Source organism: Colossoma macropomum, unplaced genomic scaffold, assembly GCF_904425465.1.
Source record: "Colossoma macropomum unplaced genomic scaffold, Colossoma_macropomum, whole genome shotgun sequence".
Classification (NCBI taxonomy): Eukaryota; Metazoa; Chordata; class Actinopteri; order Characiformes; family Serrasalmidae; genus Colossoma; species Colossoma macropomum.
This window is the reverse complement of record NW_023494797.1, coordinates 19200063-19216244: the sequence shown is the minus strand read 5'-3', so window position 1 is coordinate 19216244 and position 16182 is coordinate 19200063. Positions and strand designations below refer to the sequence as shown.

The 16182-nt window shown below is 38.6% G+C and overlaps 1 protein-coding gene across 1 annotated transcript in view; it reads right to left on the bottom strand.

Annotated features, from left to right (window-relative positions):
• cdh8 (cadherin 8) overlaps window positions 1–16182 on the bottom strand; it is a 214747-nt gene that overhangs the window by 51357 nt on the left and 147208 nt on the right. The window contains exons 4-5 of the mRNA XM_036584468.1: window positions 7604–7723; window positions 807–974 (exon numbers count right to left, since the gene is read on the bottom strand). Coding sequence (XP_036440361.1) covers window positions 807–974; window positions 7604–7723 — 288 coding nt within the window. The remainder of the gene's footprint in view (window positions 1–806; window positions 975–7603; window positions 7724–16182) is intronic.

The following is a 16182-nucleotide window of genomic DNA, read 5'->3' as shown; positions in this document are numbered from 1 at the left end:
ATTACGTAAAGTTACGTAAGTATTCATGATGTCATCACTACTGTCTCTAAAATCCTGCTGATCTTTGAGTTTGACTTTCTCCTCTCTCTCAAAGATGAAAGCTTTAAGCGCTGTTTATCTTCATGGTTGTTAGGAGCCCCATCTTTTCTTTATCTTTGTATCCTAGTTTTGGAAATTCTTGATTTTTTCGCTTATTTTCCTGTAAGTTTCCTCCTACTTATCTCCATATATCCAATCTATGTCTAGTCTATTCAGAACTATGGTGGTCTCTGACTGCTGTACAGTACTGTTTCAATGACAGGACATCAATGACTTAATTATCTGAAACTTGTAAATAAAATTTGCATATTCAAATTAGTTTTATATTTATCTGCATCCAAATTACTTTTGTAAATACTGATTCCAAACTTCTCAACTGTACACACTTAAAAAAAAAGTTGTTCTTCAAGGGTTCTGTAGTAAAGAAAATTGTTCTATGTAGAACCATTAACACTCAAAGAACCCTTTGCATGATTAAAGGGTTCTTTCCATCGTTAAATGGTTTTTTACATTGATGGAGAATGAGTTTGATATGGTTCTAAACAGATAAAGGGTTCTTTTATTGTTAAAAGCTTAACATCATAACAATAGCAGAGCCCTTTTTGGTGCTATATAGAACCCTTTTAAAAAAAAGTTCTATATAGTACCATCTACAGCACATTCTCCATTAACCTGAACAATGATTTAGCGATGCAAAGAACCCTTTAATCACGCAAAGGGTTCTTTGAGTGTTCATGGTTTATGTTCATGAAAGAGGCTCTGTTCACCTTTTGTAAACTTCGGTGGGTTATCATTGATATCCGTCAACGTTACGGTGACTGTGGTGGTCCCCGACATCCCACCCATGTGACCCCCCATGTCTCTTGCTTGAATGACGACCAGATACTCTTCCCTCATCTCTCGATCCATCCCGGCCAGCGCGACTTTGATGATGGCTGAAAGCAGAAGAGAAGAAAAGACAAAGGTCAGAAACACTGATTTACAGTATAAACTCGGAAATATAAAGGTACCTTTGAAGAACTTATTTTTTAGTCCCATGAGGATTTTTAATGGTTGGTTCTTCAAAGAACCATTTGTTGAATGAGATGTGTGAGTGGGTGAAGAACCTTTTTAAAGTTTAAAGAACCTCCACATGCATGGTTGATGATGTACACTGATCAGGCATAACAGTGTTTAAAAACTCCAGCAGCACTGCTGTGTCTGATCCACTCAGACCAGCACAACACACACTAACACACCACCACCACGTCAGTGTTACTGCAGTGCTGAGAACGATCCACCACCCAAATAGTACCTGCTCTGTGAGGGTCCATGGGGGTCCTGACCACTGAAGAACAGGGTAAAAGGGGGCTAACAAAGTATGCAGAGAAACAGATGGACTACAGTCTGTAACTGTAGAACTACAAAGTGCACCTATATAGTAAGTGGAGCTGATAAAATGGACAATGAGCGTAGAAACAAGGAGGTGGTCATAATGTTATGCCTGATTGGTGTAAGTACTATTACAAATACAAAGGTTCTTTGCGTGATGCCATAGAAGAACCACTTTCCAAACAGAACTAATCAGCAGGTGTGTGGGTTCGAAGAACTTTATTTTTTGAACGAAGAACCATAACATCATGTTGAGTTCATAGGAAGAACGTTTACCTTTGTATAGAACCTTTACATTATGTTCTTTAGTGAATCAAAAGTGGTTCCTTAAAGAAAGTGGTGAAGCACTATTTTTAAAGAATGTGATTGGTTCTTGGCTTAGATGTACGGTTCTAGGAAAATCAATCAGAACAGAATCCTTGTTGACCCTTTAATGTAAAACTTACACACAATGTTCTATACCTTCCATACTGCTGTAGAAGGATGTGTGTAGGTTCTCTAAACTTAAAATAACTTCTTTACAATCACACATATGGTTCTATAAGGATCTAACCAGTGGAAGGTTCTTTAGGGAACCAAAAGTGGCTCTTTTATGGCTTGTAAGACCATTGCCAACACCCTGGATGAAAGTTGTACACCCCTTGTGGCCTTTTCCTAGAATTATGTGTCCAATCTGTTTAAGAACTTTTATTTTGAAGAGTTTATGTCGAGAGTTCTAATTGCACAAAGAGCTCAGGATATTGTTCTGAAAGTAAAACTGTTTGAGCTTCCCTTTGATTTAGACTTTAATGATCTACTACTCCAATTTCCCACATTTTTACAAAGCAAAAAATTCCCATTTGAAATCTCCAAAGCTGCCGTCTGAATCGATGTCTATCTGCTGTCTATGCCGTCCTCTATGGGCTTTGCTCAGTTGACTAATTATCTCAATGATTAGCCTTTAGTCAAAGCTTTCTCTATTCCCCCCTGGACCTCCACCAACGACCTCCTAGCTTCATCATCTATTGAGTATTCTGGTGATGGAGAGAAACTACTTCCACACATTCGCCAGGAGATCTGAAAAGAGAATTAGCGAAACCTCCAACGTAGCACTTTGAAATCAGCTCTAATGATATGCAGGCCCAGCCTAATGCGGTCCCAATATCAAGCGAAGTGAGGGGTCGGCGCCCATCCTAATCCAGAGAGTGGCATGCACGGCCTGTGCTGTTTTTTTGAGTTAGCATTGCAAATTAGCTTGTTTGTTTGTTAGGAGTCGGGTGCCGGCGCCAGGAGTCATGTGTATTCTGACTCAATGTGAATTACGCTTTCTGTCTTGTATAATCCTAAATATTGTATGCAGAGTGGACTTTCTTGACTCTTGTTTCATAGTGGGGAACGTATAAAGCGCCACTGCAGCTGTGAATAATCCATTCAGGCAAAGAAGTCGACCAGCAGGATCATAAATTAAAATTATGAATCAAACTGGATCTTCAAGATTTCGGAAAGACATTTTTGTTTTTTTGTTTTTTTTTATTTATTTTTGTGTGTGCTAATGATACAGGGTTTCTGCCAAGTTAATGCACTTTAATAAAATAAAATTAAAAAAAAATAAATAGAATAAAATAAAATAATAAAACCCATAAAATCATGAATAAAAAAAGAACATGCAAAAATTCAATTAAAACAAGAATGTTTATGCAAAAAATACAATAAATAAATAAATGAATAAATAAATAAATAAATACATAAATAAATGCTGCTTGATAATATTAAAGCACTCAAAATATAGAATAAAATAAAATAATAAAACCCATAAAATCATGAATAAAAAAGAACATGCAAAAATTCAATTAAAACAAGAATGTTTATGCAAAAAATACAATAAATAAATAAATGAATAAATAAATAAATAAATAAATAAATACATAAATAAATGCTACTTGATAATATTAAAGCACTCAAAATAAACAACGTTGATGAAACCTAAAGCAGTTTGCAGAAGCCCATGTTTGTCCCACTCTGGGCCAGATTTGGGCCCGTTCTATATAAATAATTCATCCAGTGGGTAAATCTGTATTGTCTGCCTGGTTCGTAATGCCGGTCTGAGTGCCTGTCTCTCTGGCCCTTCCACGGAGGTCACATCATTTGTACTGAAGCAGCAGCTAACAGCTAACAGGCCACAGCGAGTTGAGTGAAGACTTTTTCCTGGTGGCAGACTGCCTGGATTTTGTGGAAGGCTATTAGAAAAGGTAGGCAGGAAAATCAGCTGAGGAAGCAAGCTGATGGAAGAAAAGGACCTCCTGTAAAGCTCCTGCCACTCTGGACAGCCGGCAGGTCATGCTGCCAAAGCCAGGCTGAGCGTGTTTTACTGCAAGCTATTTGAAGTGCTAGAAAATGCAGTGCAGTCTGGAGCCCTAACATGACGCAGTGGCAGCTTTCAGGAAGACACGTCCAGGCTTTCCAGAGACGGGAGGAGGATTACGGTGATTTACCACAGAGGAGGAAATACATCAAAAATGAAATAACCTTTAAATGCATTGGTTGGTGCATAGTTAGCATCATTAGCAACATAAATTGGTCTACAAACTGGCATGAGAGTGTAAAATTGCCCAAATATAAGATTTTATGGTAACACTTTCTATGAATGTCACCATTGTAAGCATCTATAAACACTTTTATAACATGTTATAATGCCTTCATACAGTATTATAAACATGATTATAAACATTTATAAAAATGAATTACACTGAATTACACTTTATAGCCATGTTTATTATACATTATGAATTGTTAATATAATGCATTATAAGTAGTGTTGCTAACATGCTATACTGTCAGTGCCAAAGAAGTCAGTCCCAGCTTGGAGAGCGTAAAGTAAAGTCAAATACCAAGCTAACGGTGGTGAACATTACCTTTCCCACATTGGGTAAAACACTGATGGCAGCTCTAGTTTAAACTCTGACATTTGAAGCCTGTAATGTGCTTTACTGTGTATGTTTTAGTGTTTCAGTAAATCCTTCAGTAAATACTTCAACTTGAAGCCTCACTCTGAACACTGGAGGAGGCTTTAGTACAGTACGCTTCACTTTACTTACAGCAGACAAATACCACTTATGAGCTCTTATAATTTGTTATGATCAGTACTTATAATGTATTATGTTAACAATTCATAATGCATAATAAGCATGGCTATAATGTGTAATGCATTTTTATAAATATTTATAGCCATGTTTATAATGCCTTAAGAATGCATTATAACATGTTATGAATGTGTTTATAGATGCTTACAAAGGTGACATTCATAGAAAGTGTTACCGATTTTATTTCCCTATTTTGTTTGGAGAGGTAGAAGGGAGGAAGCAAAAGTATATATGCTGTACATGTTACCAGTCTTATCTCTAAGGTTTTAACTTTATATACACTAACATATTTGGATTAGAATCAGAAATTGGATGGCACTCAGTAATAATAATAATAATAATTTGTGTAATTGTGCAATTCTATTTTATTCCAAGTACAATTGCACTATTATTAATGTTCACAGTTGCTATTCTTGCTGCTTTTCACCTTTGGAGGACATGATAGAGTGCTACAAAAATAGTGTACATGATTCTTTCACCTTCAGAAAACTTAAGAGTTTATTGTCACTGTCGCAATAAAACCTCGTATTTCCAAACTTGAATAAATGTGTAAAAGACTTAAACAGACATTAAAGTCGTTTCTATTGGCTCATTCCTCATGAAGTCTGTAAAACTGATCTATGAAGTTTTGATCATTTAAAGTGTACATGACCGTGGCAGTTATTTATTTATTTATTTTTTTTTACCTTCTGAAAATAAAAATACACATTTAAAGGATAAAAACAGGCTAACATATATGTGAGTTTATCTTCAAAGGTGGGTATACTTGGGGATTTGCACTCATTTATTGGTGAGATTGGGGTCGAGTGATAAGATAATGCATCTACATTAATGTGAAACTACTGGACAGCAACGAGAAACTACACTTGACTACAATTACCACTGAGAAAATATGGAAATAAAGCAAAAGAAGATGATTAAAATGTTAATAAGCACGGTGTTGTTGTCATAACGCAAACCTCTCCAGAATATTAACTTTATGAAATACCATAGTAATACTATGGGTATTTTTTTAGTAACACTTTAAAACTTAAGTGTACTATACAATACAACATTAGATTTTACTATAAGCAGTTTAATATAATTTCTATTCAATGTTATTTATCTGGTAGTAGAATGAGTCGTACTGATGAGCTCAGTGACTTTTAGCATGGCACTGCCATAGGATGCCACCTCTGCCACAGGTCAGTTTATGGAATTTCTGTCCCGCTAGATCTGCCCCAGACAACTGTAAGTGCTATTATTGTAAAATGGAAGCATCTGGGAGCAACAACAGCTCAGCCACGAAGCGGTAGACCACCAAACTAACACAGTGGTACCGCCGAGTACTGGCCCTCACACAGTCCTGACCTCAACCCCACTGAACACCTTTGGGATGAGCTAGAATGGAGATTGTGAGCCAGAGCCTCTCGTCAACATCAGTGTCTGACCTCACAAATGCTCTTCTGGATGAATGGGCAAACATTCCCACAGACTCTCCAACATCTTGTAGGAAGCTTCCCAGAAGAGTGGAAGCTGTTAGAGCTGCAAAGGGGGACCAGCTCCATATTAATGCCTATGGGTTTAGAATGGGATTCATAAAAGCTCCTGTAGGTGTGATGTGTAGGTGTCCCAATACTTTTGTCCATATAGTGTATATGTTATGTCAACATGTCATCAAGCATCACATGCAAACTTTATAATAATTTCTAGTGGACGTAGTATTTATAAATGTTTAGGTTTATATCAGTTGTCACAAAGCGCTTATGTAGTCAGTAATAAACATGGGCTGTAAAAGAAAGCAATAATTTTTATTATGGTTTTACTCCATCTTTACCATTTACTTTACTTTCCTGCTTAAACATGTAACATTCCACCATTTCCATTTCAATTCCATTTCCAAACGACGTAAACATGTCATAAAAAACATGAAAACCTATAAGATATGAAAATGCAACTAAGGCGAGTGTTAATTCGACAAAACTTTGTAAGACGTATGCATAGAACGTCATTGTTTAGCTATTTTTTATGCATATAGCCTCTTTATCCAGTATAATCTTAAAGTATTCAAATGAATTCCTCATCATCAGAGAGGGGAAGAAACACAAACATTAATTTCCATAGATATTTGGGAAGATTTCTGCCAACAATTAAGCCAGTGATGAATTGAAGCATGATGTTTACTTATTTATTGAATGCGTCTCATTTCCTACGTCGTGCTGGAAGTGTCAAATGGATCCTAATGGTTGTTTTCCCTTTACCTTTTATTTTTCATTAACATTCATTAAAACATCTGGCTCACTTGAATGAGCCATCTGCATGTGCTCAGTAATCACGCGCACGGCGCTCGCTGCTACTCAATTTAAGCTCCTCAAACTTCCCTCGACCATTTGCATTTCCACACTTTGACTGGCAGTGAGTGATTGAAATGCATTGTGTCGTGGAGCAGTCATTGTATGTTAGAGAGCGGGAAAAAAAAAAACAACAACAACAACAAAAAAAAACACAAGCTATATTTGTTTAATATGCACATACAATTTGGACAGACACAGGCCTTGTTTATTGTCTGTTGTGTTTCCAAATTACGAGCTGTTCATTTCCATCTCATTGCTTATTAATGTAATTTCACCATTATTTAATCATGTTGCTTACAGACACTGTTAACAAGTCGGCTGAAAATGCAATTAGGAAAAAAACAAAGTCAAGGTTGAAAAGAAGCAGAGCTGCAGATGGAATTCAAAGATAGCCCTGTCATTTAAATCAAGCAGGCGTGCATTACTTCACACGCCATTTCTGTTCAGCGCTAGTTCTGTTTGTCTTTCGGATGCATTTTTCCCGTTTATTTAATTACTTAAAATCATTTTCCACCTTTATTCATATCAAAAGATGACCTGGCCTGCTAGAATAAACAACTCAGGCATGTGTAGCATTATCATTAACAAGCATCGTTATCTAAAGGGGGGGAGGGAATGTTTCTGATCAGATTAAAATGAAACAATTAGGATGTATTTACATGATTTTTGCAATTTATGAGCATCTGGGCTTTGCAGAGAAACGTGTGAATGTGTGTAGTTGTGTAAAAGCAGCACACTCACCATCGTACTGGTCAATGGAGAAATAAGGCTGCCCCTCCAAAATGCTGTAGACGAGTTTAGCGCTGTTTCCATAGCCAGGATCGTCAGCGTCAGTGGCGGTGACCCTCATGACCGACGTACCTGCACAAGCAGTGAAAAACACAGTGGTAAAAAGAAAAGAAGCTCCACTGACCTGGTCAAGCGGACTGTATATAATGCAATGTTAAGCTTAGTTTCATGTAAATTTCAACCAATTGAAGCTGAACAAACATTTTATCATGTAAAGCCAGCCTTAATTAACCATCATCACTCATCACTTGTTTAAGTTAAGAAACCCTTATTAGTCCAACAACTGGGAAATTTCACCTCCACGTTTTATCGTCCATGCAGTGAAACACAACATACACACTAGGGGGCAGCGAGCACACAGAGCGGTGAGCAGCCCTATCCACGGCAGCCTGGGAGCAGTTGGGGGTTAGGTGTCTTGCTCAAGGGCACTTCAGTCACGTACTGTCAGCTCAGGGAATCAAACCAGCGACCTTCCTGTCACAAGGCTGGTTCCCTAACCTCCAGCCCACGACTGCCCCTAAGTTAAGTTACCCTTATTAGTCCCACTAGGGGGCAGTGAGCACACTTGCCCGGAGCGGTGGGCAGCCCTATCCACGGCACCCTGGGAGCAGTTGGGGGTTAGGTACCTTGATCAAGGGCACTTCAGTCACGTACTGTCAGCTCAGGGGATCGAACCAGCGACCTTACGGTCAGACTGGTTCCCTAACCTCTAGCCCATGACTCCCCCTTCAAAGGACCATGTGCTATTCAGTAATGTCTCAATGTCAAAATGCAGCCAGGTTTATTAATATTTGGTTGTTGAAAAAGTTGTTGCATTCTAGCTGTTTATTGCAGCATATTGAAGCTGAAAAAATGTAAATGATAAACATGCAGACTTTCACCTTTAATTTGAGAACATTTACAACCAAATCAGATGTATGGTCTAGGAATTGGCACCATTTTCAGACAAAGCCCCCTTCCCCCAATTTTTAGGGACCCAAAAGTAACCAGACAAACTAACATAATCATAAATCACATTGTCATTTTAATCCCTGGTGGTAAATTCTTTGCAATCAATAGCCACGTTTGCATGCAGCCTGATAATTCATTGATAATCTGGCTAATAGCTCAATCGGAACAGAATACATGTAAACACCTCAGTCGGAATAGATTAGTCCAATTCGGCCATTCGGAATACAATTTCTATCCGACTGATCGAGGTGGGTAATCCTGTAAATAATCCTTAAATAGAAGAATAATATCCGTGTAAACGCCTGTATCTGATTACATTCCCTATCGGAAAGTTTAAGTCCGTTCTGATCATGTTCTTTGCGTCATAGTGAGAGTTTATACCGTTCAACATGGCGGAGCAGAAACTGGTCTGCAGAGGAGACGAAGTTTATGCTCTGATCTTTAAAAGACGGCGGTGGGACGGACGTCCAGCTTATGTGTCTCAAAACACGACGTCTTCCTCTCGGCCTTCTTTAATAAGGACACGTGAAGGACGTTTTCCTGACTCTGACATCATTTTAAAGTAATTAAAAACACAAGCGCTGCTCACTGCTGCTCGTCGCACTCTGACTGGACTCACCTGATGCTGGTTGTCATGGTAACGTCTACACTAAGTGGTTCTCTACACATGCACGTAATTCTGAATCTGATTACTTGCAGTACGTATGTATATGGAGATTTTCTTCAGATTGTTGAGTACAGTGAGCATAAACACCTCAGTCTTGATCTATAATCGGATTGTATTCAATGGCCAAAATTCGCATGTAAACACAGCCAGTGAAGGCCGGAGTTTGGAACCCCTACACATCACCAGATGCTGGGTTTCTTCCCTGGTGATGCTCTGCCAGGCCTTTACTGCAGCTGTCTTCAGTTCCTGCTTGTTCTTGTTGTGTTTTACCTTCAGTTTTACCTTCAGTAAGGATAAGCAGGCTCAATGGGATTCTAATCAGGTGATTGACTTGACCAGTGCAGAACATTCCACTTCTCTGCCTTAAAAAATCTCTCTCTCTTTGTTTCCTTGGGTTGGTTTTTTGAGTTTTCAAGCATTTGGCTGAACCTGGATAGATAATATTGCCTTGTACACTTCAGAATTCATCCTGCTGCTTTTATCACATTTCATATGATCAATAATCAGTTCCACTGGCAGTCATACATGCCATAACACTACCTCCAAATGAAGTGGTATGCCTTCGTTCTGGAGCAGTTTCCCTTCCCCACACTCTTCTCTCCCATCATTCTGACACAACTGAGTCTTTGTCTCATCTGTCTATAAGAAGTTGTGCTAGAACTGTACAGGCTTTTTTATTTGGTAGTTTTTTCTGGCAAACTCTGATCTGATCCCTCCTGTTTTTGAGGCTTACCACTGTTGTGGTGAACCCTCAGTGTTTACTCTGGTGAAATATTCTATTGATTGTTGACTTTGACACAGACACGTTGTTTAAAAGGGGGGTTTTCTTCACCAGAGAAATAGTTTGTCTGCCATCCACTTTGGTTATTTAGTTCTCTGAACCCTCTGGTGTTGGTGGTCTGAGCTCACCAGTCCTCTATCTTAAGAATGTATAAATTTAAAAATTTCCAAATAGCTGATTTGGCCATATCTAAGAAGTTTGCTGTCTCTCTCTTTTCAGCCTAATGATGTCTTGCTTCAGTGGCAGTGAAGCTCTTTGAGCTTGCTATTAAGAGCTACCAGCAACAGATTCCAAATGCAAATGCCACACTGGAAAGGAGGACAACTAAAACGACAGTAACAAAACATTCAGGAATGTATTAGATATATACAAGGTAAATATATTAAATGATGTTATCTAAAACTACTCTTCAGTCTCCAAGTGTGCATGTCAAATATCTCCTTGGTCAAAACAAATGTGTTTCAGCCAGAAAATCCCAACACAACCAAAGTAAATGTAACCAGAGAAGACAAAAAAATAAAAAAATAAAAAAATAAAAAAAATGTGCAGGAGGTTAAATTTGAGTCCTACTTGTAAGGGTGTCAATGGCACTGAGTGTTGATTTGCTTCTTTCTCTTTGTTATTCACTTCCCTTTTGTATTATTATGTCCGCTATTTTCCCCTGTTTGAGGGGATAAGTGTACAGCACACATTCAGAGACTATTCTTTCTTTTTAAGAATGTAAGAATTTAAGAATTTCCAAATTGTTGATTTGGCCACATCAAATGTATTTGCTATCTCTCTGATGGGTGTGTTGGTTTTTTTTTTTAGCCTAATGATGCCTTGCTTCACTGGCACTGAAGCTCTTGAACTTCATATTAAGAGTTACCAGCAACAGATTCCAAATGCAAATGCTGCATTTGAAAGGAGGACAGCTAACATAATAATAACTTTGTCAAAATATTCATGGCAGTTTTAGACATATCACTAAAATGTGTTATCAAAAACTACTCCTGGATCTCCAAGTGTGCATCTCAAACATCTACTTGGTCAGGAAATTTGTGTTTCAGCCAGAAAAACCCAAGATCACCAAACTAAATGTTACTTCAGAAGCCATGTGCAGAAGGTTAAATTCGAGTCATACTGGAAATTTCCAGGGTGTCAATGGCAACGAGTGCTGGTTTGCTTCTTTCTCTTTGTTTCTTCACTTTCCTCTTGGATTCTGTGTGTTTCTCAGTTCACTATTTGTCCCTGCTTGAGGGGATAAGTGTACAGCACACTTTCGGAGAGTGCCCCTATAACGATGCTTCCCTCCAGTCTCACATTTACCGCCTGCCTATTAACTCAGAGATGCAGCTCTGAGCTGGTGCAAACCTGGGTTACCATGGCAAACATAACCACCTTACAATCCAGAGAAAATAAATATTGATGCCCATGTATTTCTCTTTTTTTCAATGTGTTATAGCCTGTTTGGACACTATCTGGACATGCCCATATATTACATTTAGTCATTTTTGTGTTTTTTGCAGGTTCACATTATGGCCTACATCAGTGATGGTAGCTTACAAATGGACCCTGCAGTGTGTGTGTTTACTCAGTGAATGTTCCTCATGTACTCCCACTATTGTCTACCACCTGTTTCGCCCTGTGCCACAATACTGTAAACGTCCACAGATGATAAATGGCTGACACGGCATCTCCGCCTTTAACAGCGAGCAAGAAAATAAATAAATGAGAAAAACACCAGCTCCATTGCACTCTGACTTCAAAACCTGGTTTAGTATTGCAACCCAATTATTTCAGACAGAGAGAGCCTGAAGTGGCCCTCAGAGACGCATGTTTGTCAGTAATTCATGTGCTTGTTGTGTACAAACAAAAACAAGCCAGGGCTCTACCTGCGACTTCTCACACTGCTCGTTACAGCTGGACACGAAGGTGTACAGGAGTTGTTATTTCGCCTGTGCTCGGCCGTTCGAGGATGCCTGTGAGTGCACGCGCCACGTGTTTAATAGATGAAGTGTTTCCTTATCGCTAAGCCAAACTATAAAAACATATGAAAACACACTCCACAAGACCCTCGGGACTTACTTTGGTGCTCCCTGTAAGTCAGCCGCCTGATTCATGTTAAGATAAAAGCAATCCATTTATCACATTCTTGGAAGAGCATATTTCTTTTTATTTACTCGTTTCTGCTCCCTCTCTCAGAAGCTGCCTCCGAGGCTCAGAACTTAATAAAGACGTTACAGATTTCTAGAGCGCTGAGTGCTGCTATTCTAACACATTTGCTTTTGCTTCTGGACAGCTGCTGAGGAAAACAGAGGAAGAAGAGTGCTAAGCTAAAGCAAAGCTAATTGCAAGCCAGCTGGAAGGTCCAGTGGAGAGTAAGCCAGCACCTAGAGACACTATTCACACTGGAGTGAAATGAGTTTGTTCTCTTTAGTTAGAGCTTTAAAGCTTTTTTTGTGGTAGACATGAAATGTCATTTCATCTCCAGTCTTTGGAGGACCCTCAGTTGATCTATGCATTTTTTTTTCTACAGTAACATTGATGGAATGCATTTGATGGAAATGTGTATATTTTACAAAACTGGAACACAAAGGTTCGTCTTACATTTGCAAAAAAAAACATCTAGTTGACCCCCAGGACTTTTGGGACAATATCCTGTGGACTGTTGAGTCAAAGATGAAACTTTTTGGAAGACATGCATCCTGTTACATCTGGCAAGAATGCATTCCACCATAAGAACATCATACCAACAGTGAAACATGGTGGTGGTAGTGTGATGGCCTGGGGCTGCTTTGCTTCTGCAGGACCTGCACCACCTCAGTTCATGACCTAAAGCTCAAGCGCACTTTATGCAGCACACAAGCATGTCCACCTGTGAATGACTCAAAATTAACAAAATTAAGGTTTTGGAGTGACCGAGTCAAAGTCCTGACTTGAATTCCATTTCCAGTTAGGCTGTTTTCAAAGGCATCATTAAAGCCTTTTTTATGGTAGCCGTTAAATGTCATTTCGTCTCCAGTCTTTAGAGGACCCTCAGTTGATCTATGCAATTTTTTCTTCAGTAACATTGATGGAATGCATTTGATGGAAATGTGTATATTTTACAAAACTGGAACACAAAGGTTCGTCTTACATTTGCAAAAAAACATCTAGTTGACCCCCAGGACTTTTGGGACAAAATCCTGTGGACTGATGAGTCAAAGATGAAACTTTTTGGAAGACATGCATCCTGTTACATCTGGCAAGAATGCATTCCACCATAAGAACATCATACCAACAGTGAAACATGGTGGTGGTAGTGTGATGGTCTGGGGCTGCTTTGCTTCTGCAGGACCTGCACCACCTCAGTTTGTGACCTAAAGCTCAAGTGCACATGATCTAAAGCACAGATACAAAGAAAGCTGCAGTTGTCCGTTTTAACAGCAGGGGGTCTTACCCCTCCCCTTACGCCCCTCATTGCTTGCTAGCAGCTCAACACTGAGTCCCAACATTTCACACACAGAGAGACAACAGAGTCCTAGTTCATCTGGTAACAGAGTTACAGGGAACAAATATTATATTTGATTATGTAAATAAAGACATGTCCAGTCCATTTTCAATCTGCTGGCAGTATAGCCACTACAGGACCTGCAGAAAGAGGTTTATCAAGCCTGAAATTTTGGTCTGAACCCAAACACAGTCTGAGAATTTTCTGTCCAACCCACATCAGCATGTTTTGAGTCTGAAACTGACCCAAACCGGCCCATAATCGCTCAAAGCTCCAAATAAAAACCTGACAGGGGCGCATAATGTAGCAAGATGAAAACTTGTTATCAGTGGTTGTAAAGCAATATAAAGTAATATGCTATAAGAATTGTCTTAAACTGAGTTTAAATCCTATTTTAATTGACTTAGTCATCAAATAATGCTTTCAAAAAAACATCCCAAAGTTGGTTAGTCAGGTTAAATTGTCTATACAATGCTGTTTTCATGCTGTGTGGTGCTGACATTAGCCTTCACCTCTCTAAATTCGACTTTTTTTTTTTACATAGAACCTATTAAACATACAACCTAAAACAGCTTTTGGCCAAACAAATTAAACATGCTTTGGCTGCACTAAACTGTATTTTCCTGAATCAGTTCACTGTTTCCTGTTATTCTCATGAGCGTGGGCCTTGTGGACCTTGGTGATTATTTCTATAATAAATGTGAGTGAGTGACTCCAGCATGAGTAATGAAAGTAGGTAGTAATAGGTAGTGATGAGAGGGTAATGAAAGTAGGAAGGAAGAATAAAATAAAGAGAAAATGAAGAGTAAAATTTGTTAAAGTGAAGGTTAAATTTGAATCTGACCTGAGCCAGACACATATTTTGCATCCAGATAAATATTTCAAGCTTGAGGTGTCATTGAAAACTGATCTTAGATTTGATCTCAAAGGTAAAATGTAATGTAATTATACATTTAACCCGTAGAAGTTAAGCATTATTACCCTCATTTTGTTTTACTATTTAGATGTATGCACACCCCCGGACAATGGGCCAAGCTGAAATAGAATGTTTTGGTAACACTTTCTATGAATGTCACCTTTGTAAGCATCTATAAAAACATTCATAACATGTTATAATGCATTCATAAGACATTATAAACATAGCTATAAATATTTATAAAAATGCATTATACATTATAGCCATGTTTATTATGCATTATGAATTGTTAACATAATACATTATAAGTACTGATCATAACAAATTATAAGAGCTCATAAGTCGTATTTGTCCGCTCTAAGTAAAGTGAAGCATACTGTACTAAAGCCTCCTCCAGTGTTCAGAGTGAGGCTTCAAGTTGAAGTATTTACTGAAGGATTTACTGAAACACTAAAACATTCACAATAAAGCTCATTACAGGCTTCAAATGTCAGAGTTTAAACTAGAGCTGCCATCAGTTTTTTACCCAATGTGGGAAAGGTAATGTACACCACCGTTAGCTTGGTATTTGTCTTTACTTTACGCTCTCCAAGCTGGGACTGACTTCTTTGGCACTGACATTATAACATGTTATTAACACTATTTATAATGCATTATATTAACAATTCATAATGTATAATAAACATGGCTATAAAGTGTAATTCAGTGTAATTCTTTTTTATAAATATTTATAACCATGTTTATAATGCCTTATGAATACATTACAGCATGTTATAAATGTGTTTAAAGATGCTTACACATTGGTCTCACATTAAACATAAACTAGCTCTGCAATATTTTTCAGCTGTTTGAAGCCGTCGGTGCTGAGTGGATCAATACTGACTCTTCTTACTGTTAAAGACTGTCTGCAAATTTACACACTAAACAAATACATTTAAAGAAATTAAAGTGAAAAACTCTGCCACACTAACTTACTGCATCTGTCTGTTTAATGATTTGTTGTTAAGACTATTAAAAGCGTAATATTTGCCCGAGACTCTGTTGTGGCCCCTGGTCGTAATATATGTTTTGTGTGCCTTGTGCTGGCATTCTGTGTTTTCCCTGTTGTCTGTCCCCCTATGTGCAGGTACATGATTGGCCAGACGGGGGCACACGGAGGTGGCTGAGCCACCATTTTGGGAGACATTCAGGGCACTTTCCCCTTTGACCTGACCTGGAAGAACATCTTTTCAGACCAAGCTGGCACTCTTCACACCACTCTTTGCTTCACTTTGAAAGTTTGTGAAAGCTTTGTTTGATTTTGTGAATATGACGGTGTTTTAGGGCCACTGTTAATAAAAATAAAAACAGTAGACTTTGAGAAAAAAGTCGGAATATTTCGTGAAAAATTGTTGTACTATTTCGAGAATAAAGTCGTAATATTTGGAGGATAAAGTGGGCTAACTGTAAGGGGCTGCTATAACGCGTTGGGGTCTCGGTTGCTGTACTGGCGCCAGAGTTCCACTCACTCCTGTCTCTCTGTGGATCATTTTGATCATCATTCTCACTGTCTGTGAAACTTCATGCCCTCTTTGAATGGGGGGAGATGTAGCCCCCTGATAGCCGTGTAAACAACCCTGCCTAAGATTCTCCTTCAACAACACAGACAGACAGTTTCCTCCGAGTCCGTCTGGCTCTTTATTCTAGATAAACAGTTTCCTGCTCAGCCGTTTCAGCCGTTTCTTCAGGCTGGTGCTGATGTGCA